Raw genomic sequence first — 26,608 nt, forward strand, 5'->3', positions numbered from 1 at the left:
GTCAAAAAAAAAAATAGCCCTTCATTTGGCAACTCCATTTGCCAATCAAAAATTGGATCAAAGGATATAGCTCTTGCAATTTCTAAGACCTATTTGTAAGCAATCTATTTTCAAACTACAAAAACAAGTATAAATATTATATCCAATTTCACCACATTCCTTATATTTTTTTGTCTAACCTTACAATCCTTGACAATGTTGTTGTATATTAACATGATTACATGGTAAAAAATAAAAATATAGGTATTATTATGGAAGAGCCTAATAGAAAGATGTAACAAAAAATAATGATAAATAACATGAAGGAAGTTAAAAATTTAGTTTTAATATTATTTTTATAGAAGGATTTTTATTTATGTTGTAGAGATATAAGTGCCTCAAATCAAAGTAAATAAGATAAATAAATAATATAGTTATATTTTTTAAAAAAATCAATAATATATTTGAGCAAAAATTACCTCAAATTACTAAAAATTAATATCTGAAGCTGAACAAATATGAACTTGGCTCAAAATTAGATCTTGAGGCATAAAACTATACATCTATAGTAAATCTAGGATATTTTTTGTCAATTAGAGAGTAGGATTGGACAACAAAATTAAGAAGAGATTTTTGAGAGCTTATTTCATGTCATTTGGATAGGTATTGACGTTTTGAGTACTTTTCAAAGTAGAGATGTACTCAATAAGTTTAGATTTTCAAATATATATATATATATATATATATATATATATATTTTGAAGATTTTATGACTTTCATAGTTTATTTATAGGTAAAAATTTCTTAATTTTTTGTACTTAGTTCAAATATCTTTATATTTTTTTATGTCAATGAAGCAGTTATATTAAAGATTATTAAAGTTTTTGTGGATTATAATCTTAGATAATTGAAATTTAAGATCAATAAGGATTTTCATGATTTGAAAAACTTTTTAGTTTGATTGAACCAAAATTAGGTGAAAAAAAAAATAACTTGAATATCTACACATAATCCATTTTTTAGAGCAATTGAATGGTTCAGCAAGGAGAAATCTTTTTTAAAAGATCAACATTCAAATTAGAAAAGAAATATAGCCAACATTTGAAGTTTTGAGAGCTATTCTTGCAATTACTAAGTCTAATTCTTCTCAAAATTTGTGTGCTTGTTAATTGCTTATTGGTTGAAGTCTACATGAAATTTTAGTCAAAATCAATAGTTTAATAAATATTTATTGAAGTTTCAAAAAACTTTAGTAATTGATTAAGATTTATTTGAGATTTTCTTGGAATTATTTAGGATTTTATTATAGTTGGTCTAGGATTTGGTTAGAATTTGGTTAGGATTTTATTAAAATTTGATTTAAAATTTGATTAAGGTTCATTAGATTTTTAATTAGGATTTAAATAGGATTTGATCTAGAATTTGATTAAATTTTATTAGATTTTTAATTAAGATTTGATTAGGATTTACTTAAAATTTATTTTAAAATTTTATTTTTAGTATTTTAAAATTATTTTTGTTGTTTTTTTAAATTTTATATTTTTAATTTTTTAAAAAAAAATTATTATTTCTTAAAGGTTTTATTTTTTATATTTTTTAAGATTTATTATTATTATTATTTAAATTAATATACGACTTCTTTGTATTTTTACTATAATTTTTTTAAAATTTCTTTTCAATTGGTTAAAATGTTATTAGAGTTGTCATGGATTATTTAAAGGTTATTTAAGACTATATTAGATTTAATATATATATATATATATATATATATATATATATTTACTTACTTTCCACACCTAGGTGCCTGGTGCATTTTTAAATAAGAATACATGTAATACAATAACATCAAATAATAAAGGATGTCACTGTATAGATGATATTGGTATATGGTTCATTGGTCTAAAAAGACGTCATCTTTACTACTATGAGATCAAACAATTTGAAGTACAAAAGTATTGAGATGCCAATTAGATCTATTTTTTTATATTGGAATTTTATTTATTTAGATTCAAACTAGAATAAATGTCAACAAGTGATGTGAAAATTAAAGTAATTATAGGAACTCAATATGTGAAAGAATAAAGAGCAATTAAAATAGAAGGTAGAAGATTAAGATGTCATTAAGGATGGAACTTACTAATATATAATATACCATCTTTGCAAGATGGATTTGAATTATATACTTGTAAGATGTGCCAAATAAGGTAGAAAAATGTACAAAATACATATCTTCTTTATTAAGTATCTTGCATCACAAAAGATAGATCTTCAACAATAAAAAAAATAAAAAAATAAAAAAATAATACTTTCTTTACTATTAGATTATAAAATTACATACTAATATCAAATCAAAGTTTCATCTTTTCATTCCCAATCTTTGACCTCAATTTCTTCTCTTTGTGATCAAGATACATAGTGATCCAATGATGAATGTCATAAAAATCATGTGTTTATACTTAAAGCCATTGTTTAAATATAAAGTAGATAAAGAGAGATGTGTTGATGTTACTAAAGTAGAGATGTTGAGACGACTAAGATGCAACAAAGTACATCTAAAAGATATCCAAGTTGCAAAAATGTAAGTAACAATACTTAAGTGACCAACTTCATACTTTGTTATGAGTTATTTCTAGCTATTATCAAAGGCTTCTATCATAAAACTAGTTATGACATGATTCTATTTTTACAAAAATAATCTCTTAGTTATATTAGAAGATTTATTTACAATGCTTCAAAATATTCTTATTAATGTATTATACATAAAGTAGGTTTTTAGATGAGAAAAAGCATGGTATATAATATAAATATGAATGCAAGTTTGCAGTAAACCATAAAGATCTTTGGCATGTTTCTATTAGCAAAACAAATTTTATTCTTTCAAGATTTCTAATGTAATTTATTTTTCTTCCTTCCATAAAAAAAAATAAAAATAAAATAAATAAAATAAAACATAAAACATAAAAACATAAAAACATAAAATTTAGTAATCTCTTACTCACAACATACACCAAAGACATAGAAAATCTATTGGTCTTGTATATTAATCATTATAGGTTATTACTTATTACTAGGTTATTTCTTGGTCTCTCTCAATTATTCTCTTTTTGTCTCTCTTGCTTGTTCTATCTTTTTATTTCTCTCTGTTCATATTCTTTATTATTCTTTATCTTAATCTTTCTTTCATTTTTGAACTTATATTTTCTTCCATTCTTTAACTAATTCTTTGTTCATTCTTCAATTTCTTTTCTATCTTCGATTTAGTTTGTTTTCATTTTCTAACTTCTTTAATATTCTTATGTTATAATACAATTATTAGATAAAAAATAAAAAAAAAATTATAATATACAAGAATTTAATTAAAATTAGTATGAAAAATTATCTTAAAATATAGGTAATATTCAAGGAAGTAAAAAAATTAATAAGTGTTAATATTGAAACTTTAAAAAATAAGCTTTTATTTACTTTATATAGTCATAAAATAAATAGAAGTTTATTATAAAATAAAGTAAATAAAAAAACTAATATTGGAATTTTTAGGAAGAATTTAAGAATAATTTGTAGCAAAAACTATCTTAAAAAACTAAGAATTTATATCCAAAAGGAATTACTTATAAATCAAGGTTGTTATGAGATTCCAAAGCACAAAACCATCCATCCACAAGAATTTTGGGATTTTTTTTATTTAACTAAGCAATCAAATCTAAGAGCAAACTAAAATTATGTATTTTAGACATTGATTTAAAGTTATTTTTGAATTTGTAACAACTTTGTCAATACTTTGTAAAGTTAATATTGTTTAGCATGACTATTTTTTTTAAAAAAATGTAAAAGATTTATACTTTTGAAAATTATATTATTTTGAAAGTTGATCGACAATGAAATTTTATAGTTATCTAATCATAGTTTTATAAAATTTTTATTATAAGTTTGAACTTGATCAAATGGTTTATTTAAAGATTATTAAAATTCAAGTGTATTAAAATCTTGGAAATTAGAAGATCTATAAAGATTCCTAAGATTTTGAGAAATCTACTAGTTGGATTAAAATAAAGTTTTGTTCACTAAAAGACTTGTTTTTTAAGAATTTTTCAAAGTTTGAGAGCAATTGGACAATAAAATCAAGTGATATTAGCACCAAGAGATCGATATTAAAGTTGGACAAAAAGACTAGCTAATATTCTAGTCGATTCTATTTGATAAGTTTGATATTTTTCAAAGTTTTTGTGCTTATTGTCAACTAAGTAATTAAGAGGCAAAAAAGAATTGAATTGAAATCAATGGATAAATTATTAGTTATTAAATTTTTAATCTTCTATATAATTTGATTTAGGATTTAGGATTTTATTAAGATTTAATTTAGGTTTGTTTAGTATCTAAGATTTAATTAAAGTTTCATTAGAATTTGATTTAGGATTTAAGATTTGATTAGAATTTCATTAGATTTGTTCTAGAATTTAGAATTTGAATTTGATTGGAATTTATTTAGGATTTAGAATTTAATTAGGATTTAAAATACTATTAGGATTTTATTAGATTTGATTTAGAATTTAGGATTTTAATAAGATTTAAATAGAATTTATTTAGGATTTAGAATTTGATTAAGATTTCATTTGGATTTTTTTTAGAATTTAAGATTTTATTAAGGTTTGATTCAAATTTATTTATAATTTAAATTTGATTGAAAATTAATTAGAATTTAGTTTAGGATTTAGGATTTGATTAATATTTTATTTGATTAAAATTGGATTTCAATTTGAATAAAATTTCATTAAGATTTGATTTAGAATTTAGGATTAGATTAAGATTGAATTAGGATTTGATTAAAATTTGGTTAAGATTTGTTTAGAATCGGATTAGAATTTGATTGGAGTTCAATAAAAGTATGTTAAAATTATTTAAGAATCATTTTATAATTTATTAGAATGTGATAATATTTATTTAAAATTCTTTTGATTTTTATAAAATATACTGAAGTTAATTATAAGCTTACTTTGATTGTTTGAGAATGCAAAAAGATGTTTCTAAACACCTTATTTATTATTATGGATTATAAATCAAACTTCAAGGTAAGTTCAAATCTTTCCACAATTAGAAGTCCAATGCATTTTCAAGTTAGTTTTTACAAAATACAACAATGTGTCAAGGACATGAACCTCAAATAACTAAAATATCAATATATTCTTGGATCACTCAAAAAGACTAAAAAATCACTCAAAGATGATACATTATTAAATTAGAATGGCTACTACGAAAGACAAGAAGATAAGAACGTTTTGGAACAAGACTAAGGACTAGAACAATGTCAACAAGAGTGAAAAAAAGCTTCACTCTTGCCTCTACATATACTCTTAATTAGGAGCTATATGGCCATGTCTCATAGGACTTTCAAAACGTGTTGACTTTATAAGACACATTATCATGTAGTAACACAAATATATGATAAAAAATGAAAATATAGATGTTATTATAAAAGAGCCTAGTAGAAATATGTAGTAAAAAAATAATGATAAATAATAGGAAGGTAATAAAAGGTTTAGTTTTAATGCTACATTTTTAAAAAGATGCTTCTATTTGCTTTGTAATGACATAAATACCTCAAATTAAAGTAAATAAGATAATTAATTGGAATAGACATATTTAGAAGAAATTTACTAATAGGTTCAAACAAAAATTACCTCAAATTACCAAATATTGATATCCAAGGAAGATCAGTTGTCAACCAAGGTTGAAATCAGATCTTGAGGCACAAAACCATGTACTACAGTGACTCCAGAGTTCTTTGGTAGATCAGAGAGTGGGATTTGACAAAAAACTTGTAAAGAGATTTTTGTGCATTAGTTTTATATCAGTTGAGTTAATATTCAGTTTTTGGAAAATTTTTAAAGTTATTAATGTTCTTGGTTGGATTAGATTTTGAAAAATAAAACTATGTTTACAAAATTAAAGATCTCTTGAGTTCTCTGGTATATATATAGATAAATTTTGGGTAGAATATTGGTGTGCTAGTTGTAAATGTGTGAAAATTTTGACATCAATCGAATGGTTAGATTGAAGTGTTTAAAGGTTTTTGTGGATTGAGGTCTCAAAAATTAGAATTTGAGGATTAGCAAATATTTTTAAGATCATTAGCAATCCATCAATTGGATTAAAGTGAATTTTTTTTGTGGAAACAAGATTTGATTTCTAGGAATTTAGTTGAATTTTGGGAATAATTCAACGATTTAAGAAGGAAATATTGATGCTAGAAGTTCAACATTTAGAATGGAGTAGAAGGCTAGCCAACACCTGAGCAGAATTTAGGATTAATCTTCTATTTTGTAAGTTCGAACTTCTTCAAATTTTCTGTACTTATTGCCAACTTAGTTGTTGAGAGGTGTATAAAATCTTAAGTAAGATCAACTGTATAATCAATAGTTATTGAGGTTCTAAACTGCCTTAGAATTAGGTTAATTTATCTAGCATTTGGTTTAGGATTTAGAATTGGTTTAGGATTTAGAATTTGTTTAGGATTTGGTTTAAGATTTAGTTAAGAATTGACTTAGGATTTAATTAAGATCCATTAGGATTTCAATTAGGACTAAAATAGGATTTGGTTAGGATTTATTTAAGATTTATTTAAGGTTTCTCTAATAGTTCTTTAGGAATCTTTCATGTTTCTTTTGTAATTTCTTTAAGATTTTTTTTTTTGGATTTGATTAAAGCTTGATTAGCATTAGTAAGATTTAATTGGAGCTTATTTAGGATTCTATTAGAGTTGTTAGGATCTTGTTGTTGCAATTTCCCTTCTACCTTTCACAGCCAAGTATCTAGTGCATTCTCAAGCAAGACTTCACATAATACAACAATGTATCTTAACTTACAAGATAAGTTTCTTATATATGCACCACATAATTACCTTGTTACATAAGCTACCAACAAGTGGTTAACTTGTTGACCAAATTTTTAACCTACTAATCAACTACAAACATATGTAAAGTCAAAGTAGCATCCATGAAGCTTTTCTAGAAAATATTAAGAAATAAATCTGCTTTTATCTACTTTTGATTAATTATATAAGTAAATATTAGAGTAAATATATATGTCTGTGAGATAATGCTTCTTTCAATATATATATATATATATATATATATATATAAATATATAATCTAATTCTTTTTTAATTTCTATTTTTAATAAAGAAAATTTTAATTTCATTATTGCTTAATTTTTTATATCTAAGTGAGTAAATGGTTTCAAACTAAGTAAAAAGAATACAATAATTTTGATCATCTAATAAGAAAAATATTTGTCATAAAGACTACAAGAAATATTATTTGAATAACATGTGAATTTTTTATTCTAATAAGTAATCAAAACATAATCAAAATATAACACAAAGAATATATCATGTTATAAATGACAACAAATTTGTGAAATTGAGATCATAATTAATACATATGTAAAAAAATAAAATTAATTTTGTATAACAATGTTATTGACAATAATTTATCATCACTTCTTTAAATCTATAACAACAAACAAGATGTGTAATTTTTAAAGCATGATATACAGTGACAAACAAAATCGAGTACAAAATCTGAACACTCATAGTTCATTGATCCTTCCAACTGACACATAAGTCAATTGATAGAATTACTTTTTTATTGTGTGTATTCATCCAGTCCTCTACATGGATGAAAAATCAATGTGTGTATTATTCCATGTAACTTTCAGATTTATAAAGCAATCATTGAAATTTCTGTAATTGCTCTTGAAAGTTGGCACTTCAGATTTTGTACTCGGTTTTGTTTGTCACTGTAGCTGAGTTTGTTTGTTTGTTTGTTTTTTTTTTTTTTTTTTTTGAATAAGAATATCAAAACCATATAACATTTACTATCACATTAGAAAATGGGGGTACTCTGTTAAACTTAGATCTCATATGAAACCAAATTCTTTTACTACTTTTCTACACATATATATGTGTATATAAATATAAATATATATATTCCAACTGAAGATTTATCTGTTCAAGGTTTAACAAGCATTATAAAATTCACACACATGCAAGCGATGTAAACACCGTTAAGTTTTGTTTTAAGAGTTAAAAAAATTAAAGTGAAAGAGACAACTCAATCACAGCCTAATCACATGAAAAAATATCATAACAACCTTTGGTGACAAAAACTTTCAAGAAAACGAGAAAAGGCATCCATAAAGAAAGGAATGATGTGAACAATGCACAAATTTATTTCACAAGCAATGGACATGAAAGTTACAATGAAGCTCTGGCGAGAACCCAAAAGCTTCTTCTGGGCAAGCAAGCATGGAGAGCTGTCCGTTTTGGTTTCGTAGTTTTTTAGGGAGCCTGGTGGCTTAGATTGTTAATTGTTGTAGATGCTTCCGAGTTCGAGATTGTGGCTCTTTCACTTGTGTTTCGACGTCCCCTCTCAGCTCCAGGAATCGCATATAATAGGGGTTTGCGTCTGTGGTCGTCGGTGCGCTTGGAATCCACGCGAGGCGTGCTAGTGATATTGTTTTGGAGAGGATCCTGACGATGGTTGAGGGTTAGGGTTTTGAGCAAATTTGTTTGGTGTAGTTTGAGGATTGAGTGGAGGAGGAGGTGTAACGTTTAGAGAGATGTCTTCGTCCAAGAAAGAGAAGGCGGATGCCGCAGCAGCCGCGGCGGATAGGATTAAGGCAGCTGCGTTGAGTGCTGCGAAGGGGTTGAGCAGGACGCAGGCGGAGAGAGCAGCGGCTGCCGCGGCGCGGAACGTGAACGCGTATGGACAGAAGGAGGAAGGGCCGAGTCGATGGCAGGAGCGGAAGGAAGCCAAGCGGCAGATGTATTTGATGAGTACAGAGAAGGCCGTAAAATTAGGAGTCAGGAAGGATGCAAAGTCGGGTGGTGCTGGGGTGTTCGGGGGTTCACAGCAGTGTCAGAAGTGTTTTCAGATGGGGCATTGGACATATGAGTGCAAGAACGACAGGGTTTATATTTCCCGTCCGACTCGGACTCAGCAGCTCGCAAACCCTAAGCTGCGGCCAAAGCTCATGGAGCCCGAGGAAGTTTTGGTAGACCCAAGGGCGTTGCAGCGGGATGTACTGCGTGAAACTGCGTCTAGAAAAGCTGGTGAGGAAGGGCGAAAGAAGCGAAAGTCGAAGCCGAAGGAGAGCAGCAGTGAGAGTGAAAGCGAGAGCGAAAGTGATTCTCCGTCTGATACCAGCAGCGAGGAGAGTGATGTTGATAGTGAGAGTAGTGATGATGATCGGAGAAAGAGAAGTAGTCGTGGGATGAAAAAGAAGAGAGTTTACAGCGAGAGTGAAAGTGAGAGCGAGAGCAGCGACGATGATCGGAAGAGGACAAGAAGTTATCGTTCAAAGAATGGTCGCAGAAGGAAGTCGAAGGTGACGGAGAGCGATATCGACAGTGAAAGCAGTGACGATGATCCGAAGAGGAAAAGAAATGATCGTTCAAAGAATGGTCGCTCTAGGAAATCTAAGGTGGCGGAGAGCGATGTCGACAGTCATGATGATCGGAAGTCGAGGGCTAACGGCCGATCAAGGAAAACAAATGAGTCGGAGAGTGATTTGGAGAGTGAAAGTAGTGATGATCATCGGCGGAGGAAGAGTGGTTCGAGGAACAAAAAGAGGCGCCGTTCTTCTGACAGTGACGATGATCGTTCAAGACGAAAGTAATTTACTGGAGTAGATCTTGTGGGAACTCTGAATGCACGAAAGTATCTACCATGATCATCGCAAACGGAAGAAGTTCTACAACAGTCGGCAAAGCCATATTTGTTAAGTTTTAGGTTTGTACAGTATATTTCGCGTCAATGCGCGAGTGCGAATCTAGACCAACTCCGCTGTGCGTTGAGTTAAGCGGCCCTTGCAACTTTCCTGGTTTGTTCCGAAAAGATGAAGTTGACAACTTTGGTCTTTGACGAGTTGTCGAATTTTGATCTGCTGCTTTTAGTTGGTGGTTCAGTTGCCATGGATCTTATGAATCAGGTTGTTATGCTTTTTAAATCCAGGTACGACTAGTACAATTAGTTTGCATTTCTCTTTGAGATTTTGTGTTTGGTTCCTGAAAGGATGCTGACGTTAGGAACGATTTAGCCCGAGACTTTTGGGGAGGTTCACATCATTAACTAGGTATGAAGATGCCAGTGTATTTTCTTTAAAGAAGCTTTCTAGAATTGTTCAATTGTGAAGCTTATCACGCGGATCATTGTCCTTTGCAAGATGAACGAAGTATCTCCGGTGGGTGTGCTGTTTTACAGCTTGGTTTCTTCGCTTACAATTTAGTGTGGACCCATTTCCTGTTCTTATGAAATTGGAATCTTATTTTTTTGCGAAGTTCACTGTATGGATTATACTCTTTTGGCGTAATCTCGTGTTAAAGAGTATTTGGGAGTTTTCAGGTTGATTGCAACATTTAGGGTTGTACTTAAAAAATAGGCACAGTTTTTTAAAAAAAATATGTTATTTCCTCATGACTGGCCACACAACACAGAAATTTAAGACGGGCGTCTATTACCGATGGCATACGTTGTCAGGATCGGATTGTTTTTTGAGTACAATGAATTTGTTGTATCCCAAAGAGATACCTCTGGTGGGATTGCTTTGCACTGTTATTTTACCACAGTTACGTTTCCCTTCATATTAGAAGAAAACAATTCCAATAATCTCACCTGCACCATATCCAAGAGACAGCATACGGGATTATTGATTTAGCCTTTCAGGAACATGCAAACAGAAATGCCAATAAATGAGTGACCCACCTCACTTTTAAGCAAGTCTTCAAAATTTGCACGATCTGATGCAAGAGTGGTGTATGTGTGTCTTCACCTGCAATCAAACCCGACTTTCATTTTATTCTGGGGATTCCACAACCCAGCTTTCGGATTTGTGCTAGTAACTCGTAGGCGACACCAGTAGATATGTCCTCTAACAATCAATGAGGCAGAAATTGCATGAGACTGAAATCGACAACTTAAATTTTGAAGTACATGAAAGATGTCGGTTAAAACACCGTCAATTTGAGCTGAAAGATGAGTAACCTTTTTCATGAAATAGGACTTCCCTTCTACGCTTACCCTAAGCTGTTACGCTCGTCTAGCACAGTCGGTTTCCTTCAGCCGTAGCATCGATCGGCACAAAAGGTTCGTGAAACTCTAGCTCTAATTGATAACATATTGGGTCATCACAGAACTTGGCGTCCATAGTTGTGAATGAACCAAGAGTGCTCATGATCTTGTCTGGTATTCCTACAGATTCGATTGTCTCGTGGTCTCAAATTGCTGCACAACAATTGTATCTACTAGTGGTTATTCCAAACAAAAGCATGCAGCTATTTCGGAGTGGTTACATCTCGCAATAAGTCTCACGTTTTGCGTGTGAATGCTCTTCCTGGTTGCCAGCAAGTTTTGGAATGAGAACTTACTGCTGCAGAAACGGGAAATGGGTGGTACAACTTCGCTGATGTTCTTCTCTTCTGCACTCTGAACCGAAGATCAATCATTGCTCCCCTTAGATCAGCATTGGACATTGGTGTGCATGCACATCACTACTCTGTTCGAATTCGGCAAAAAAAATTGTGACAGAATTTTCATTAGTGAAGTAACTCACTGAAGCATGTGTGACAAAAATGGGGCGGTAAAGAAGAACCATTTCCAGCTATCAACTACGGTACAGCGACATTGACGAGTGAAATATCACATTGAAGAACTGAGATGCGCAATAACCTACATTGCAGACAACACCACAGCAGCATGAGATAAAAGGGAACATCCAGTCCATGCTCATGATGACGACAGAATACAAGGTAGATCCAATCCAGTTAACCTAATGAGTCGTAGATCTTAGTACTGCTTTAAAGCTCTCTTTGATATTGAAGTTCAACAAATCATGAGTTAACGCCACAAGAACCATCCGGTACTGTATTTGAACTCACCTCTTCATAAGGCTGAAAAATTTTGAAAGAGTGTAGAGATGTCGGATTTCAATGTCCGTGGTACCCTCCAAACTTTCCATCTGGCCTTCTGGAAGTCTTCCGTCCTGCAACAGAAGAATTAACTTGTCTTCGCCCGCAAATCTTACCATTCTTTTGAACTTCGATTGGTCGTAACAAACCCTAAATGTGCTTAGTCTCTGAGCAGCTTGTGTTGCAGCCACCAGAGACCTTAGACTCGGCATAACTAGTGGCGAAATCTAAGCACTTCTGAAAACATTAGCAGATTGGAAGTCAGCATCTTTCTAATCACTCCTCAGCGTATATTCTGAAAGCATCAGTAGAAGCAAATTCGTCATTTCAAAACTTTTCAGATAACTTCTACATGTCAATATTCATTTCTTGTTTAGGTGATAGTTGGATTAGAACCTTTTCATAAGCATGTGAATTGGAATTCTAATTTCCTGTTTTCTCAACTTTGATGCTCGTAATCATAGAATGGAGAGGAAGCTCGTTTGCCTCAGTTGCCAGGAGACACTTCTTTTGTTGACGAACAGAACAACTAATGATGTTTAAATGCTACCCTGGTCTGAGTTGAGTTGGTGGCTAAGAGCGATGGTTGATTGGTTTTCAGTGTGCGCATGGAATAAAACAAGGGAAGTGGTCGGTATACATTTTGAAAAGCATCTGGATTCTTCGGCTCAGAAGATTCGGTCCACAAGTAATCCTTAAAATGAGCAGCAGTGCATGCATGAAACTTATTCATGCGCGCACCTTACGTAATCCGGAATACTGAGCTACTTAGCGCCCTTGGTTGGTTTGAGAAATCAAACATCTCCAATACAAAACAAATGTACCTAGATGATTCATCTTTAATAATCTCGTCGATAACTGAGGTGACCATCAAATTCTTGGTTGCAGCAGATGCCGTTGCATGTACCCGGGAAGACTATCCCCACTCCATGGTCAGTTATAATTCTTGGGCAATTCCTGAATGCAAAGCGAGTGAACTCAAACTTCACTACTTCATAGCCAAAATCAATGAGCTTCGCCTTGAGCGACTGGAATTGAAAATGACTAGGAGGTGGAATGGAAATGTACCCAATGTCCACAGCACGCAAGCGCTCTTGAGCGATATCCGCCAACGTACGACATAAAGAAAAACCTTGACTGGAGGCATAACGATCGTCAGTGTCCAAGGATTGAGAGCGACGAACACATCTAGCGTCATGATATACAATTAACACGACCCAGCTCTCAAATCAGAGGAAGGAAGGCTGATTCAAGCATGTTATCATTCCATACACATCTCTCGATGCCGCATACTAACGCGATGTGTACCGATAGCAACATAACTGGCCAATCCGAAAACCGTGACATCACTCCATCTACTACGACAGTTCAGCGCATTCATTCACAACATTGAGACACAATTGAATCAGATCTGCTCCATGAGCTTTACTCAACTACAATTACCTACTACAAAAAATCAACTGTGAACGAATCCGCAGAACATAGCCCACAATGCGACACGTCAAACCACCTCGTTACATAACGACCTCTTCAATAGACCGAATACACACAGCGAGCTTCTTCCAAAGCCTCGCAGCGGCGATGCCATGTCCAGCATTCATGCGACAATCAGATTCTAACCACTCTGCAAATTCCATAAACCAAATTGATATAAAAATTATTTAAAAATCCAAATATATATATATATATATATATATATATATTTATATATATGTGTGTGTGTGTATGTATTCTACGTGTCTACCAAATACATGAGTACGATTGAAAGTTCATAATTTATTTTTATTTTTATTTTTTATTTTTTTTCCCCATCTCACACTCAAAAGTTCTGTTAAGTCCACCGACCTGACAGATGGTATTCATACTCTCTGTCCAGCCACGTCCTGACGCCCCAACTGTGGCAGAAAATCCCTTTTTCACCCACAACATGGAACGTGACCAACTGAACCAGCGCTCAGCACCGTGACCTGCTCTCTCACAGTTCCCCATCCAAACAGTTTCCACATCTCCACCCTCCAATTCCGAGATCTCCAGTTTGTGGAGAACCTGATCCAGTTCACCACAAAACAACGAACACTCACACCAGCCACAAACACCACTGATTTCCACCCGTTAAAAAAAGCAAACGCAATAGCTTGAAAACAAGTGTCAACGAACGAGACCCAAAACAAGACACCCACCTCCAAAGAAGGGACTTTTTTTATTTGTCATAGTTCCAACGATGCCAGGGGCCAGCTCACGACAGCAGAATCAGTCAACTGATTCAAAGCTCCGAGTGGGGCATCCGACCGGGCATGCCGCTTCAGATGACCGTTTTATTGCACTGTATGTGCTACAGTGGCTGGACTTGAATGCAATGCAACCCCCCCCCCCGGCAATCTCAACCGCGTGCGCAACCGCGCGGTCATACGAAACCAGAATTATAAATACAAGTGGGAAAATCAAAGCGTCGTAATGGGAAGGGGCTCGATGCTGAATGCTGCCTCGCGTTGGCTGCGTGCGGAGAGTTTTGGCTGGAAGTTTACACTTTATTCCGTCTATTACGACCTAATTGACTTAATCGGGCTTATTCCCAATATCCCTCCTGCCTTCTGTTTCTAACGGGCCCCAATCGTGTTTTTGTCCCACTGTCAAGTGCAGCGTTGTTGAGCGTTGTTGTTGTTGTTGATGTTGTTGATGTTGTTGTTGTTGAGCGTTGTTGTTTTTGTCGTCGGTTTTGTTGTTGCTCTGGTTGCCTTTGCTTTTTCTCCCTCATTCTATTTTTGAATGCTGTGGACAATATTCCCTCACTGTTTCATTCATCTTCCTTCGTCTTGTGTTTCTCCTTTGACCTTTGTGTCTAAGTTTTCATTTCATACGAATGACACAAAATGTTGGAATTGAATATGCATCCTTTATAGTTGGAAGGGTAACATTATTTCGAAACTTGAATTTCTGTATAATTTATGTTTTACAATATAATCCACCTCTACTTGATACTTCAGTATGTAATAACTATAATATAAATAAATAAAGTCACTTGTTTATTGTTCAATTCAGTTGAGGTTAATGGTAGAAATGGACTTGAGCTAGCAAGGCTGCACTTGTGGTGGAGAAATTCAAATGAAGGTGAAAGTCAAATATGCTGCAAGGCCCACACTTGGATTCAGAAAACTGTAAAAAAAGGAATGAAGCACATAGATTGAATAAACCCATTTCTTCCTTTACAATCAAACATTTACTGGGTGTGTTTCATTTTCTAATTGTGTAGTTGATTTTGCAGTATTTCATCAATAAAGTCAACAGCAATGACAGAGTTAGAATCCACAAACTTATCAGAAAATAGCACAGGTTGTATTTTTAATATGCTTTATGTTACATTCTTGTATGTCAAAAAATAATCCTTAGACTTCACATGAGGTGGCAGAACAATGCATGTGTGTGAATATAGAAATACTTGGAACTTGGTTTGAGGTGTAAAAATGGAATCCATGGAGTCAGGGGCCAAGTCCAACCAGGAGTGCTGTTGTGATGTACACAAAACTCAAACATGAAAGTAATGTCTGTACTGTTTGCACATATGTCTAGAATTGAATGTCCCTTTCTGTCTGCTGTGGTGAAAAAATTTAATTTTTTTTGCAAATACAACATTGCTGCACCAATTTCTGAACATGTTGTTTTGTGCATGGAATTTTTGAAATGTATACTATACTTGAGTGCATGTGTGTATGTGTTTGTTCAATATGACTGCACAAGCCAATTTACCATAATTCATTGTAGTTCATGATATTACTACACAGTTTGTTTTTTAGTCCAAATTGTCTTTGAAAACATCATTTTCTTTTTCCATGGAAAGCAATCGTACAATCAATTGCATTGATTTCCATTCACTGCTAAATAGTATTTTTAAATGATGAAATAAAGGATAGATTAAGAGTACATCATTTGAATAATTAAAAAAAAAAAAAAACAGCTTTGATTTGAATCACTCTATTAAATTTATTTGCACTGTTTTTACATTCAGCATGTGATTCACTTATCATGGTTCTCATAAGACCAATTTAAGATGTGATAGTTTGTTATTATTTTTAAAAGATATTGGTAAAATAAAGATTACAGGAAGAAAAAATTTAAAAAAATTAAAAATAAAAAAAAAAATCTAAGTATAAACTAGAAAAAAGAGAAAAGAGAGACTGATGGAGCATTCATGTACCAATTATGATAGTTCAAGTTCAATTATTGTCTTTCAAGCCCATGTCTCAACATAATGATTTACAGTTAAACTAACTATACATGTGAAAAAAAATCTAAAATAAAATACAATTAATTCTTAGAACAATCTGTTGGCATATCATTACCATACCACTAAAAACCAATAGGATATTATGACAATAAGATTTTGGCACAAGATGATTTTTATGTGGAAACCACACACCAACTATAGTTTGATAATTCACTGAGTATGAGACCCTTTTCAAGTGACCATGTTGTGAAGATTGACAGATGTGTACTGCTTCTATAAAACTAATCATACGTTTTTTACAATGTATTAGAGTATACCCATTCCATTTGTTTAAATTCGCCATGTTGTTGGTAGAAGCTACAGTATCAATGAATATTCTGATAGTAAAAATGATTTGTTCTCATCAACAAATGATTTAACACTTTTTTGTTTTTTTTTTTTTGGAGCTTGCTAAGCTTCAATGTCCAGCTCAGCTACACAGCCCAGATCACACTAATGAGCTTTAATCCAGATCCACATGAATTGGATAACAAATAGTAATACCAGAAATTGGTCTGGGTTCGGAACTAATCGCTTTCATTCCAAAATGCCCAATCTTGGGGGGGGGGGACATAAGCATATTCTTTCAAAATATGCGGAGATTCTTTTGACATGAGCCCTGCAAATTGGCTTCATTTGTGCACTGGGAAGGAAAAGGAAACTAAACGGCAAATATGGCAAATGGTCCAAGCGCTGGAAAAACTAAATCAATCAAAATGCTATTTTCCCCCCCTTTTTAGGTGCGTGTGTTGTTTCGTCTGTTTTAAAAGCAATTTAAATTTATTTTGCCACTGTGTAATGTACTTGTGTATTTGAGCGAATCCATTTTGGGTGAATGTTATATACATATGTATATATATATATATATATATATATATATACATATTTGTTTTTCATGATTTTGAATGAATAGATGGGTTGTAAGGAAACAAATTTTTTCGATGTATCATTTTGGGGCAAAATTGTACCATTTGCAAAAGCATACGAAACCGTGCCAGAGATGCAATTATGTTCAAATTATTGATTGGTTATGTTGTTATTCCTATTACGATTATATCAATTATTTTATTAAAATGAAGAATACAGCTCAATCTTAAAGAAAATCATGTTGTTTGTAAATGTAATGGAAGGCGTTCACACGAATCACCATGTCTAATACTTAGACAATGATTTAAAATTAATTGTTTCATGTTTGACCACGTGGGTAATTTTCACGTTCCATTCTTAGTGCATTCTCTTTGAAGGAAGTCTTCATCTAAATCATGAAAGTCTAGTGAGTTGTTCCACATTCCAAACTCTGTTCAAATTCATGGATTCTACCTGCTGTTATCACTTTTAAAAACTTTGAATTACGCACAATTTGAAAAGAACCCTGGGCCAATTGAGACCATAAATAGGCACCTTGTAAAAAGGGCCGTGGCATGGGAAAAGGGCAAAAGAAGTATTCAAAAACATCCATGCATTTAAGTAAAGGAACGGAAATTTCAACTCTGCCTTCCTTGACAAACAGTCTTATGCTTTTTACTTCTTTATCATAAAAAAAAGATCTCAATTAGTGGGATAACGATAAGCTTACGTTTACCTGAGTACCACAGTACGTAAATGATTCATAGATTCACAGTTCCCTTTTTATTCTTATCACTATTATTATCTTGTTGTTCAAATTATTGCATTGCAGTGTTAAGTCTCAAAACAAGCGCATTTGTTGAATAAAATATCAGGTTATGCACTTTTCATTTCTATGAACAACTTGTGATAAGTGTATCTAATACGTTCCTTGTAACAATATAGTTGTGTGAGGAGAGCCTTACTGACGTTGACATGGATTGCATTAGTTTCACTCAACTTGATATGCCTTCACTACTGTGAAAAATATATGTGTTTATCCTCCACGAATGTTCTTAGTTTTCAAACTTGCCGAGTGGGATTTTTTGGAACTTGTTCTAATCAAACAATGCAAACATTTCATCAGAGTATCTGGCCGAAACATGCAAATTACTTTCTAGGCCAAGCCTCTTTAATTCACACGACAGTGACTTCCTGGAGGTACAATAAACAATGTATTATTTGAAACTTTCAAATTCCTCGCTTATATTTTACTCTGTTTAAACGGCTATTCTAATACTTCACAAAGGAACAACAGAAAAAACCCACAGAAATTGTAATCCACCAAAAATTGAACTCGAACAGGGGGGTCAGAGAACATCACTGTAAAATCACCTTGCGACGAATGTGAGGATTTCGTTCACTTTCGAGGCGAAAACATTGGACGGAGGAGGACGAGGCTGTGGGTGCTGCCGGGTGTGTGTCATCGGGGCCTTTGAATTGCAGCCAATGACCTAAGTTTCAGAGCACAAAAATAAAAACGCCAGGCCACCAAGTCAGAAAGCAAGGGGGGAACATGGCATAGATACGACAAAATAAGATTGCGGCAGAGGAGCAGGGATCCAAAATGGAGTCTTTCTCGTTGGAGAGCGGGCGGCACAAAGTGAAGGAAGAGCGAGAGAGAAGACTGCTGGCTCAGCATGCAGCAGGGACGCATGCAAACAGGCCATTGCAAAGCAAGGCAGAGCAAAGCAGGCAAGGCTGGGGCCCGCCTCCTTTTCCCTCCCGGGAGCTGCTGACGAAGTCGGTTGAGGCGGGTCTGACACAGTGAAATTTCAAACTGGGGGGGGGGGGTTTCTGAAACGGTTCTTCTCCTCGTTTGTAACAGATTTGTGGATGGCCGGCCTCCATAGCCAATGGGGATTGATTCATGGGAACCAAACAAGGTGGGCTGGAATTGAGGTAAAACAGGAGGTTAACGTGAGTGAAGGGGTGAGGAGGAGGAGTCACGGTGACTAGGTGTCCAATCGCGGTTACACGCGCAGTTAGGTCATTTCCACCATTCGACCGTTTGGAAAGTGCACTGGCTGTACCAGTTCGGGGTCGGGCATCCGGCGGTCAGTGGCGTAGACTGTCTGGAAGGGGGTGGGCGACCGGTCGCTGGGGTTGAACTTTTTCGAAAAGCAGGTGGAGTGGTAGAAAGGGGGGGCCAGGTTCCGAATGCCCCTGGGGTGTGGCCTTACCGAGCTCATTTGTGGGTTTTTGGTTTTTTGATTGTTGCGGGGCGACGAACTCGTGAGCTTTGATGTAGTTGCAATAATGGGATGGCTCAGCATTGGGGAGGGGGGAGGGTCGTAGCGGAAGTGTTGTCTGTGATGAGAGGTTGATGAAGTGAAGAAGGCGCAGGTGTTTGGGCTCGTGCTCGTTTTTTCGGTGCGTGTTTTTGAACGGATTTGCTGAAGAATGGAGTACAGGAGCGGAGAGAAAGATTGGGAGGGTTGATAGGTTCGTGGGGCGTGAGCGAGAAGACAGGCACTGCGTTGTAGTGACGCTACAGGGAGACGGAGTTTAGGACAGAGCACGCGGAGGATTAGGGTAGCGCTGGGAGGATGGCAAGCTTGATTGCGAAGGGAAAGAGCTGTAATAGCAATGACAATGTGCAACAGAGGTCGTCTGCCTGCTCATCCGCCCCGGAGTCGGACGAGGATACCTCGCACCATCTACCTCCTGTTCACGGGTACTAACGCGCACTCTTCTTCAGTTGTACTCTGCTCTACTTGCCCTCTTCCTTCGCTCTTCTACCTGTTCATTTCTTTCATTTGTGATGCATTTTTTTCGTCTCTGTAGAAATTTCGCGAGAAAATCTGTAGAGTTTAGGACGGGTATCACGAGGGGCGCACTTAAGGGCTGTATCTTTGTGCCAGTTACTGGCCTGTACTGATACACAGGTCTGCTCTTGGGACGCTTGCGATACCTGCTTCTCGAGCAGGAATCTTCACCATTACAGTGACTAAAGCACGACTGAAAGTGCTCGATGAGTCAAACTGGGAAGGTTGCTGGTTCCCCTGGAATCCAATCAGATGGAGCAGTATTGCCCGCCTTGCGTTCAGGGAGGTGTTCGAGATATGTGCAACATTCAAAGAGTTAACGGATTTTAGCGCCTAGATTAGCTGAGCAGCATCATAGATGTCCTCATTGGCTGGGACCCAACGTTCTGTGTTTGAAGTTCCGCACAATGATCCGGAAAATCTCCGTATCTATCGTCGCCCGGCTTCGTTTTTTATTTTATTTTATTTTATTAATTTTTAAAAATTTCTGGACTGATGTCTGACACAGTCGAGTTTTATCTTATTACTCGAAGCATTATTAAAGTCAAAAATTTCAGGTAAGAGAAGGGCTGTGCTCCGGAGGTCATCATGAGTGTCGTGTGACCTATTGTTCAGGTGAATTTAGACGTGACCTTAACCTCTGACTCGGACGTGGTTTCTTTACATGACAGACGAACAGGAGGCCCAACTCGACGATCTTCAAAGGGAGGATGGACACCAGAAGAGGTATGCTTCTGTCGGGACCGGTCGTAGCCATTCCTCCTCTAAAAAATTCTTAGAATACATCGTGAACTCTTCATCCAAGAATTATGATATGGTCTTCATCTCTTTTTCACTTGCTCTACTATTTCATTTTTTTAATATGTGAATACAGATGCAACTCAGATCTATGCGCACAAACTTGTGAGCTCGTGCAGTGTGAATAGTGGCGATGTAACCATACTTGTAGACCTTCAAAAGTGAGAACTTTGTATCAGTTGTTGCAATGGACTTTCTCTGAAGTTGTAATGTGTGATTTTGCAGGATGAGACTCTGAGACGAGCTGTGCAATGCTTCAACGGAAAGAACTGGAAGAAAATTGGTGAGTGAATTCAAGCAAATTCCAGTACTTTGAATCTACTCTTTTGAGAAATTGCGAGTCCAAGTTAATTCTCTACTCGTGTCACAGATCACATATCTGGATTTTTTACAATTTTGCAGCGGAGTTCTTCACGGATCGAACAGATGTGCAATGCTTGCACAGATGGCAAAAGGTTCTCAACCCAGATCTGGTCAAGGGTGCATGGACCAAAGAGGAAGATGATCGTATTATGGAACTTGTGAACAAGTATGGAGCCAAAAAATGGTCTGTTATAGCTCAAAACTTACCGGGTCGAATTGGAAAGCAGTGTCGCGAAAGGTGAGCACGGGAGCACCCAAGTTTTAGACTTGCCTCCACCTGGTTCTCAGGGTTCCCCTGTGTTGTAATACGACTGACATTGTAGTGTTTGTCTCACTCGCATTTTGTTGTTTGAATCAGGTGGCATAACCATCTTAACCCCAGCATAAAGCGTGAGGCTTGGACTCAACAAGAAGATTTAGCGCTGATCCGCGCCCATCAATTATATGGAAACAAATGGGCCGAGATAGCCAAGTTCTTGCCTGGGCGGTAACTAAATTAATTTTTCCAGCGTCGGAAGCAGTCCCAATATCCTATTTATCTTGTTTTGATGCATAGTCATTGGCGACTACGGTTCATCATGATTTTTATTAAAACCCCTGTGTGTTCATCTGGAATTATGCAGTACGGACAACTCGATCAAAAATCACTGGAACAGCACTATGAAGAAGAAAGTGGATCCGTTGACCGCAAATGATCCAATCTCAAGGGCGCTCGCTGCTTATCAAGCCCAGCAGGAGCAGTCGATGAATTCAGGTTCTGGGGCTGGACAAGTTGACTCTGGAAGCATCGGAGGTAGAACTGGTCCACCTATGAGTGAGACAACCACATCTTCCGATCCAAGCAGGCACAACTCGAACACTCGTGGTTTAGGCCGCACATCCCATTATGTAGAGCAGGACACGAAGTCTACTGGATCAGCACCCCCTCCACCTTACCCAGATATTTATCCCAATCGTGGGAAGGATCAGCAGAGGAATGCAAGTCACCTTCAACCGAAGAAAGAAGAGTCTGATCATGACCTAATTGGGCAGTCACTAGGATTCTCTGGCTGGTCTTCCGGCCAATTACCAGTGTATTCTGGTGGGTTCTCGGGAGTATCTTTAGGTACATCGTCGCTATCTAATTCAGTTACCGAACAGTTAGTACCGTCAGTGCAACATAAACGAGCTATGTCGAACATTGAGCTCACTCGGATTGCTTCTTTCTCGAATTCGTTTCCTCGGATCCCTGCTCCAGAGTCCAGCTCCCAAGCTTATCGAAGCTCGTCAATGTCCGTCCCGCTACCGGATTTGGGTTCTCTCTTCGCTTCTAGTCACATGCCCATGGCGGCGCACAATGACACTCAACCATTGTCTTCTTTTAACGGCACAGGGGTACCACCTGGTGAAGAGACTTTGGCCATGATGGGGTCAAAGCAGAACTATGAGCCTTTGAGGAGATGCAACCTTCCCCCTAGTCAACCCTCTGAGGGTGATGCTGCCTTTGAAGACTCCGGAGCTTCTGTCCGGTGTGACTCCCAGATGGCAGAACCTATGGACAAGGCCATGGACCAGGATGTGTCCGAGTTTCCATCCGATAATCTCCTCCGGGATTCTAGTGAGGCAGTCAATGAGTACCAGTCACAATCTCCGATGCTTACGGAGGAAGATCTGGAAGATAAAGGCGACAGTAGCAGAGTTCAGGATCGTGATGGCTTGTTCTATGAGCCTCCGCGAATCGTCGACCCTCCATTCATGAATTACGACTTGGTGAGTTCGCTCAACGCTTACAGCCCTCTGGGTGTTCGCCAGATGATAATGCCTGCTGGCAACTGTATAACTCCTCCCAACTACCTCCAGTCACCTTTCCAAGGGAAGAGTCCTCAGTCCAAACTTCGCAGTGCTGCTAAGAGCTTCAGCGGGTCACCCTCCATCTTACGGAAAAGGCCACGCCAGATTTTAGTACCCTCAAGAACAGGAACTACTGGGGACAAGCTAGATACTAAGTTCAGTGAAGCCCATACCAGCTTAGGTAAGGGGGATGCCTCCGGTGCTACTGCAGGTGGTAATTCCCTTAAAACACCTGCAGGAGCTTCTCAGTCGAGTTTGGCTAACAAACCTTCCAAAGCAGCTGGTTCGCAACAAGCTTGTCTAGCGAGGACTGCACTCTTTGTATCTCCAGCAAGTAAACCTTCAAACAGGGTTGATAACGAAGTTTCCAGGAAAACCGACAATCAGTCTCAGGAGTGCACCACGGACAGTAATGGTGGAGGTGGGGCCGGTGGCGCTTCACTCCCTATTCGAGATGGGAGGCAGGGATCTGCATGTGGCAATGTATCACGTGATAATATTGGTGTGAAAATCAATAAGAGAGGGAGGTCTCTTGGTTCAAATCTTTACCGTGGTGTAAGTTCTGAACGGCAGAATGGGACACAAGTTTGTAAGGTAAGGAACCATGCCATGTGTCAAGATGGTTCAATCTTATTGTCAGTCTGTGTCTTGGAATTGTGCATCACCGATGACTCAGCTTAAACAGCTGTCCATTGTGAGCCACATTTTGGTGAAGAGGGGATGTTTGGATTACTCACCGTGTGAAGCATAGTACTGCTTTGCTGTGTGAAGTCGTGAAAGCATTATTGAGAGTGTCTTGAATTTAGCAGGAAGGTTCTGTGCTGACGGAGCAGCAACAGAACGGACAAAATGGGCATGAGGAACCAAGACCTTCATGCGATACCACCGCTGTCGGGTCAGGAGACACTATCGGAGGTTCCATTTCTGGTAAAGTTTCGGAAAAAAGAGAGTTCTCGTCTCCTGGTAATGCAGCCACTCTCAGCTCATGGGGATCTGTGACTTGTGCAATGGCGGCCTGCTTCAGCCCGGGTGTCACAATTTTCCAGCACACGCCCGGAAAAGATTGGCTGCAAGATTTAGATACCGCGAACATGTGAGCTTCCCTCACCTGTTTGGAGTGGTTCACCATCTTTGGACACGTTGCGCAATTGACATTGTTGTATTCATGAAGTGATTTTGATTTTTGATGTGCTTTGTAGAACTCAATGCAGGGTTTCATGAATGATATTAGCAGGTTGCCATGCCCGTGATGATGTTGCCATTCTCAGTCAGTGTAACTATCTGTGATACCAGATTTGCCTCTCCTAGGTTTCCATCACCTAGATTTGCATCTCCAATATGGAGGTCGCCATGGAAATTAGACCCGTTTCCTTCCGCTCAGAAGGAGGGAGCCTTGTCCTTCATGGATGTAAGCCACTCGTATCCCACAATCTGTGTTCTTTCGCTACCATAAGTACTTTCTGTTTTATGTCGAGAGTTCATTCAACAGAGCTAGCATCTTTTCCCATTGAGTTCAAGTGCCTGTTGAGATTTGAAGGTTTTTAGATTTCTTGAGGTTTTCACCCACACTTCACAGCATGTTGATTGCTGGACGAATTTTCTCGAGCAGGGCTTGGAAGTTCCTCTGGAAGATGGGTTGGATGATGCGTTAGGTTTAATGCGGCAAAATAATGAACACAACACCCCCGCCTACAGTGAAGCGGAAGAAGTGCTGGCTAAACAGCCTTCAGTCCAACACGTACCTTCTCCCTTCTCTGGATATTGCTTGCGGACCAGTTCAAGTCGCAAAGTGCATGATATGAAAGAGAATAGGAGGGGCTTGGTTGAGAACGATGGACATGGATCAACCTTCGTCAATTGGCTCTTGGTAAGTATATCTTCACCTCGATAGCTCACTTAAAAGATTGTGATTTCTCCTGGTAGTACCCATGTCTGGGATGAGCTTGTTTGGACTGACAACTACTGCGTGGTACAGCCCTCACCAGAACATGGGATTACTGGAACCCCTGTACGTGGCGCATCTACACTTGGTTTAAATGCGGGAGGGGAGGATACCCACATGTTAGGAGGTGGTGGCTGTGAGCAATTCAGTCCATCCATGTATTTATTGAAAGAGTGCCGGTAAACTTCCCTTATTTTTTTTTAAAAAAAATTCCTCTTAAATTGGACGCTAAATGCAGCAACAGACCTTTCGCGTGCAGTTTGCAATTGTAATTGAAGCTTATAAATTGAAGCTTAGCGATGAGGGTTGACAGTTCACGGACTTCCGTAGGTAACCTGCAGGGTCATCTTAGGTTAAAACTGTCAGGATGTCGAGGCATTAGTTCAATTCTGTATATCTTAAAATCTAAATGAGTGTAGAGAATCTGGAGAGCGAGTAGTGCACCTCAAGCAAGATTTGCAGCATCGTTTGTTTGCGGAGTGTGTGATTCCTCAGGGTCATAGCCAAGAGTAGCTTAAGATAGCGATTGTCTGGGTGGACTCTGTGTGGTTAGTTGGTTGTCCTCAGCGTTTATTTGAACACACCTTAGGTTTCGTTTGGGTTCCACTTTTGCTAGGCCGCTTCAACCCTGCAACCCCTTGCAGTAGACTGGGCAGGGCTAGTGGGAGGGCTAAACCTGTTTATAAAAACCTCTTCTGAAGAAGCTTTTGTCCTTATATACGAGCTACTGGTGCTGTGGTTGTTATTCTGTGGTATCTTGAGTGTTGCCAGTGCTGTGAACCTATCTAATTTCCGAGATTGGAGTGCTATCTCATGTTACAAAGGACGCTGGTATAGACTGTACCAGTCTTAGCCGCTCATCACATGGTTTCGTAGAATCTGGGCTCTCTCAGGGTCCAGCTTGGTGCACTTCAAACTCGGTACATGTTTACACAGTCCTTCACTAGTGCACGAAAGGGGATGCCATGTTGGCACTGTTATCCAGCTGGAAATTGAGTAATGAAATAAACGATAAGTATTTAGACACAGAGCCAACAAAAGCTGTTACTTGTACCACCTTCAGAGATGTCTGACTATGCAATGTGGGATGCGTTGTATCTAAACCCACCAATCAGCAAGTTCACGACTTCAGCAATGACAACCCTATTCGAGTACTTTGTACCCGGTCTATGTCAGATAATCTCACATCCACGCAACAAATTCCATGAAGTAGCTGCCAGACGCACGTAGCTCATAGCGACGTCGACAGCTTCTGTATGGCAACACCCTCCGCCATTTGATAGACAAGTGCCTGCCTATTTCCTACACAAGGTGGGATGTGCTGAATAAAGGGTACTGAGATATGTGGACCGTTGTCAGTACGCGAAAGAAAAAATCAGTTGGAAACCCTAAATTCCCGCCTCATGATTAGCAAGTCTCTATGAACTAATCGATCGTTGTAAGGCACCTCACAATTCTGCTTCACCGAGTCTTCTCAATTCCTACAGTCTGTGTATCGTCCAATGGTGAAGACAAAACGACCGCGCTCAGAAGTAAGCTTGATGATCCTATGCGGGTAAAATTTGTATACCAGGCTGTGGAAGCGCCCAAGTGTTTGACAAATGTGGCAGTAGAGGTGCTTCAAATCAGCCCTTCAGAGAACAAGCACTAGGCTACAACAATCGCCAACTTATGCCTAAACTTGTTCAGACGCAAAAGGGCCCGCTCCGGTGCCTCATGTGTTGGGGAATAAACTCGAAATTAGCGAGCAAATTTAGTTCGACAGCATCCCAAAATCGGTATCGTGGAGAGGTTCTATTATTGACCTGTCAATCATAAAA

At 37.1% G+C, this 26,608-nt stretch overlaps 3 protein-coding genes across 14 annotated transcripts; 2 read left to right on the top strand and 1 right to left on the bottom strand.

The window, feature by feature from the left end:
- The first annotated feature begins 8,226 nt into the window (after nt 1-8,226).
- On the top strand, nt 8,227-10,205 carry LOC112291865 (uncharacterized). The gene has a single exon (XM_024539793.3). The coding sequence runs from the start codon at nt 8,596-8,598 to the stop codon at nt 9,652-9,654; it is 1,059 nt and encodes a 352-aa protein (XP_024395561.1). The 5' UTR covers nt 8,227-8,595; the 3' UTR covers nt 9,655-10,205.
- A 94-nt stretch (nt 10,206-10,299) lies between these two features.
- LOC112291866 (uncharacterized) lies at nt 10,300-14,514 on the bottom strand. 11 transcript variants are annotated; one of them, XM_090255816.1, is made up of 6 exons: nt 13,787-14,514; nt 13,010-13,078; nt 11,912-12,898; nt 11,055-11,702; nt 10,740-10,806; nt 10,300-10,649 (listed from the first exon to the last, which is right to left on the bottom strand). In XM_090255816.1, the coding sequence occupies exons 3-4, from the start codon at nt 12,151-12,153 to the stop codon at nt 11,642-11,644; spliced, it is 303 nt and encodes a 100-aa protein (XP_090111942.1). In that variant the 5' UTR covers nt 12,154-12,898; nt 13,010-13,078; nt 13,787-14,514; the 3' UTR covers nt 10,300-10,649; nt 10,740-10,806; nt 11,055-11,641. The 11 variants fall into 11 exon arrangements, 10 of the variants coding, with proteins under 10 accessions (XP_090111942.1, XP_090111945.1, XP_090111947.1 ...); XM_090255819.1 differs by lacking the exons at nt 10,300-10,649; nt 10,740-10,806 and having other exon boundaries at nt 10,935-11,258; nt 11,402-11,459; nt 11,587-11,702; XM_090255821.1 differs by lacking the exons at nt 10,300-10,649; nt 10,740-10,806 and having other exon boundaries at nt 10,935-11,529; nt 13,787-13,987; nt 14,122-14,514.
- A 4,782-nt stretch (nt 14,515-19,296) lies between these two features.
- LOC112291937 (transcription factor MYB3R-1) lies at nt 19,297-25,504 on the top strand. 2 transcript variants are annotated; one of them, XM_024539965.3, is made up of 10 exons: nt 19,297-19,764; nt 20,527-20,581; nt 20,879-20,936; nt 21,056-21,254; nt 21,375-21,503; nt 21,640-23,440; nt 23,656-23,939; nt 24,140-24,254; nt 24,456-24,713; nt 24,822-25,504. In XM_024539965.3, the coding sequence occupies exons 1-10, from the start codon at nt 19,637-19,639 to the stop codon at nt 24,969-24,971; spliced, it is 3,177 nt and encodes a 1,058-aa protein (XP_024395733.1). In that variant the 5' UTR covers nt 19,297-19,636; the 3' UTR covers nt 24,972-25,504. The 2 variants fall into 2 exon arrangements, with proteins under 2 accessions (XP_024395733.1, XP_024395732.1); XM_024539964.3 differs by having other exon boundaries at nt 19,373-19,764; nt 23,653-23,939.
- Nucleotides 25,505-26,608: the final 1,104 nt, after the last annotated feature.

The sequence above is a fragment of the Physcomitrium patens genome, chromosome 14 (assembly GCF_059467195.1).
Source record: "Physcomitrium patens ecotype Gransden chromosome 14, ASM5946719v1, whole genome shotgun sequence".
Lineage (NCBI taxonomy): Eukaryota > Viridiplantae > Streptophyta > Bryopsida > Funariales > Funariaceae > Physcomitrium > Physcomitrium patens.

Coding starts and splice junctions, on each gene's coding strand:
- LOC112291865 (XM_024539793.3), top strand. CDS start 8,596: ATGTCTTCGTCCAAGAAAGAGAAGGCGGATGCCGCAGCAGCCGCGGCG.
- LOC112291866 (XM_090255816.1), bottom strand. CDS start 12,153: ATGCCGAGTCTAAGGTCTCTGGTGGCTGCAACACAAGCTGCTCAGAGA. Junction 11,703..11,911: donor TTTTTCAGCCTTATGAAGAG/GTGAGTTCAAAT, acceptor TCTGCAATGTAG/GTTATTGCGCATCTCAGTTC.
- LOC112291937 (XM_024539964.3), top strand. CDS start 19,637: ATGGCAAGCTTGATTGCGAAGGGAAAGAGCTGTAATAGCAATGACAAT. Junction 20,582..20,878: donor GAGGATGGACACCAGAAGAG/GTATGCTTCTGT, acceptor GTGATTTTGCAG/GATGAGACTCTGAGACGAGC. Junction 21,255..21,374: donor GGAAAGCAGTGTCGCGAAAG/GTGAGCACGGGA, acceptor TGTTTGAATCAG/GTGGCATAACCATCTTAACC.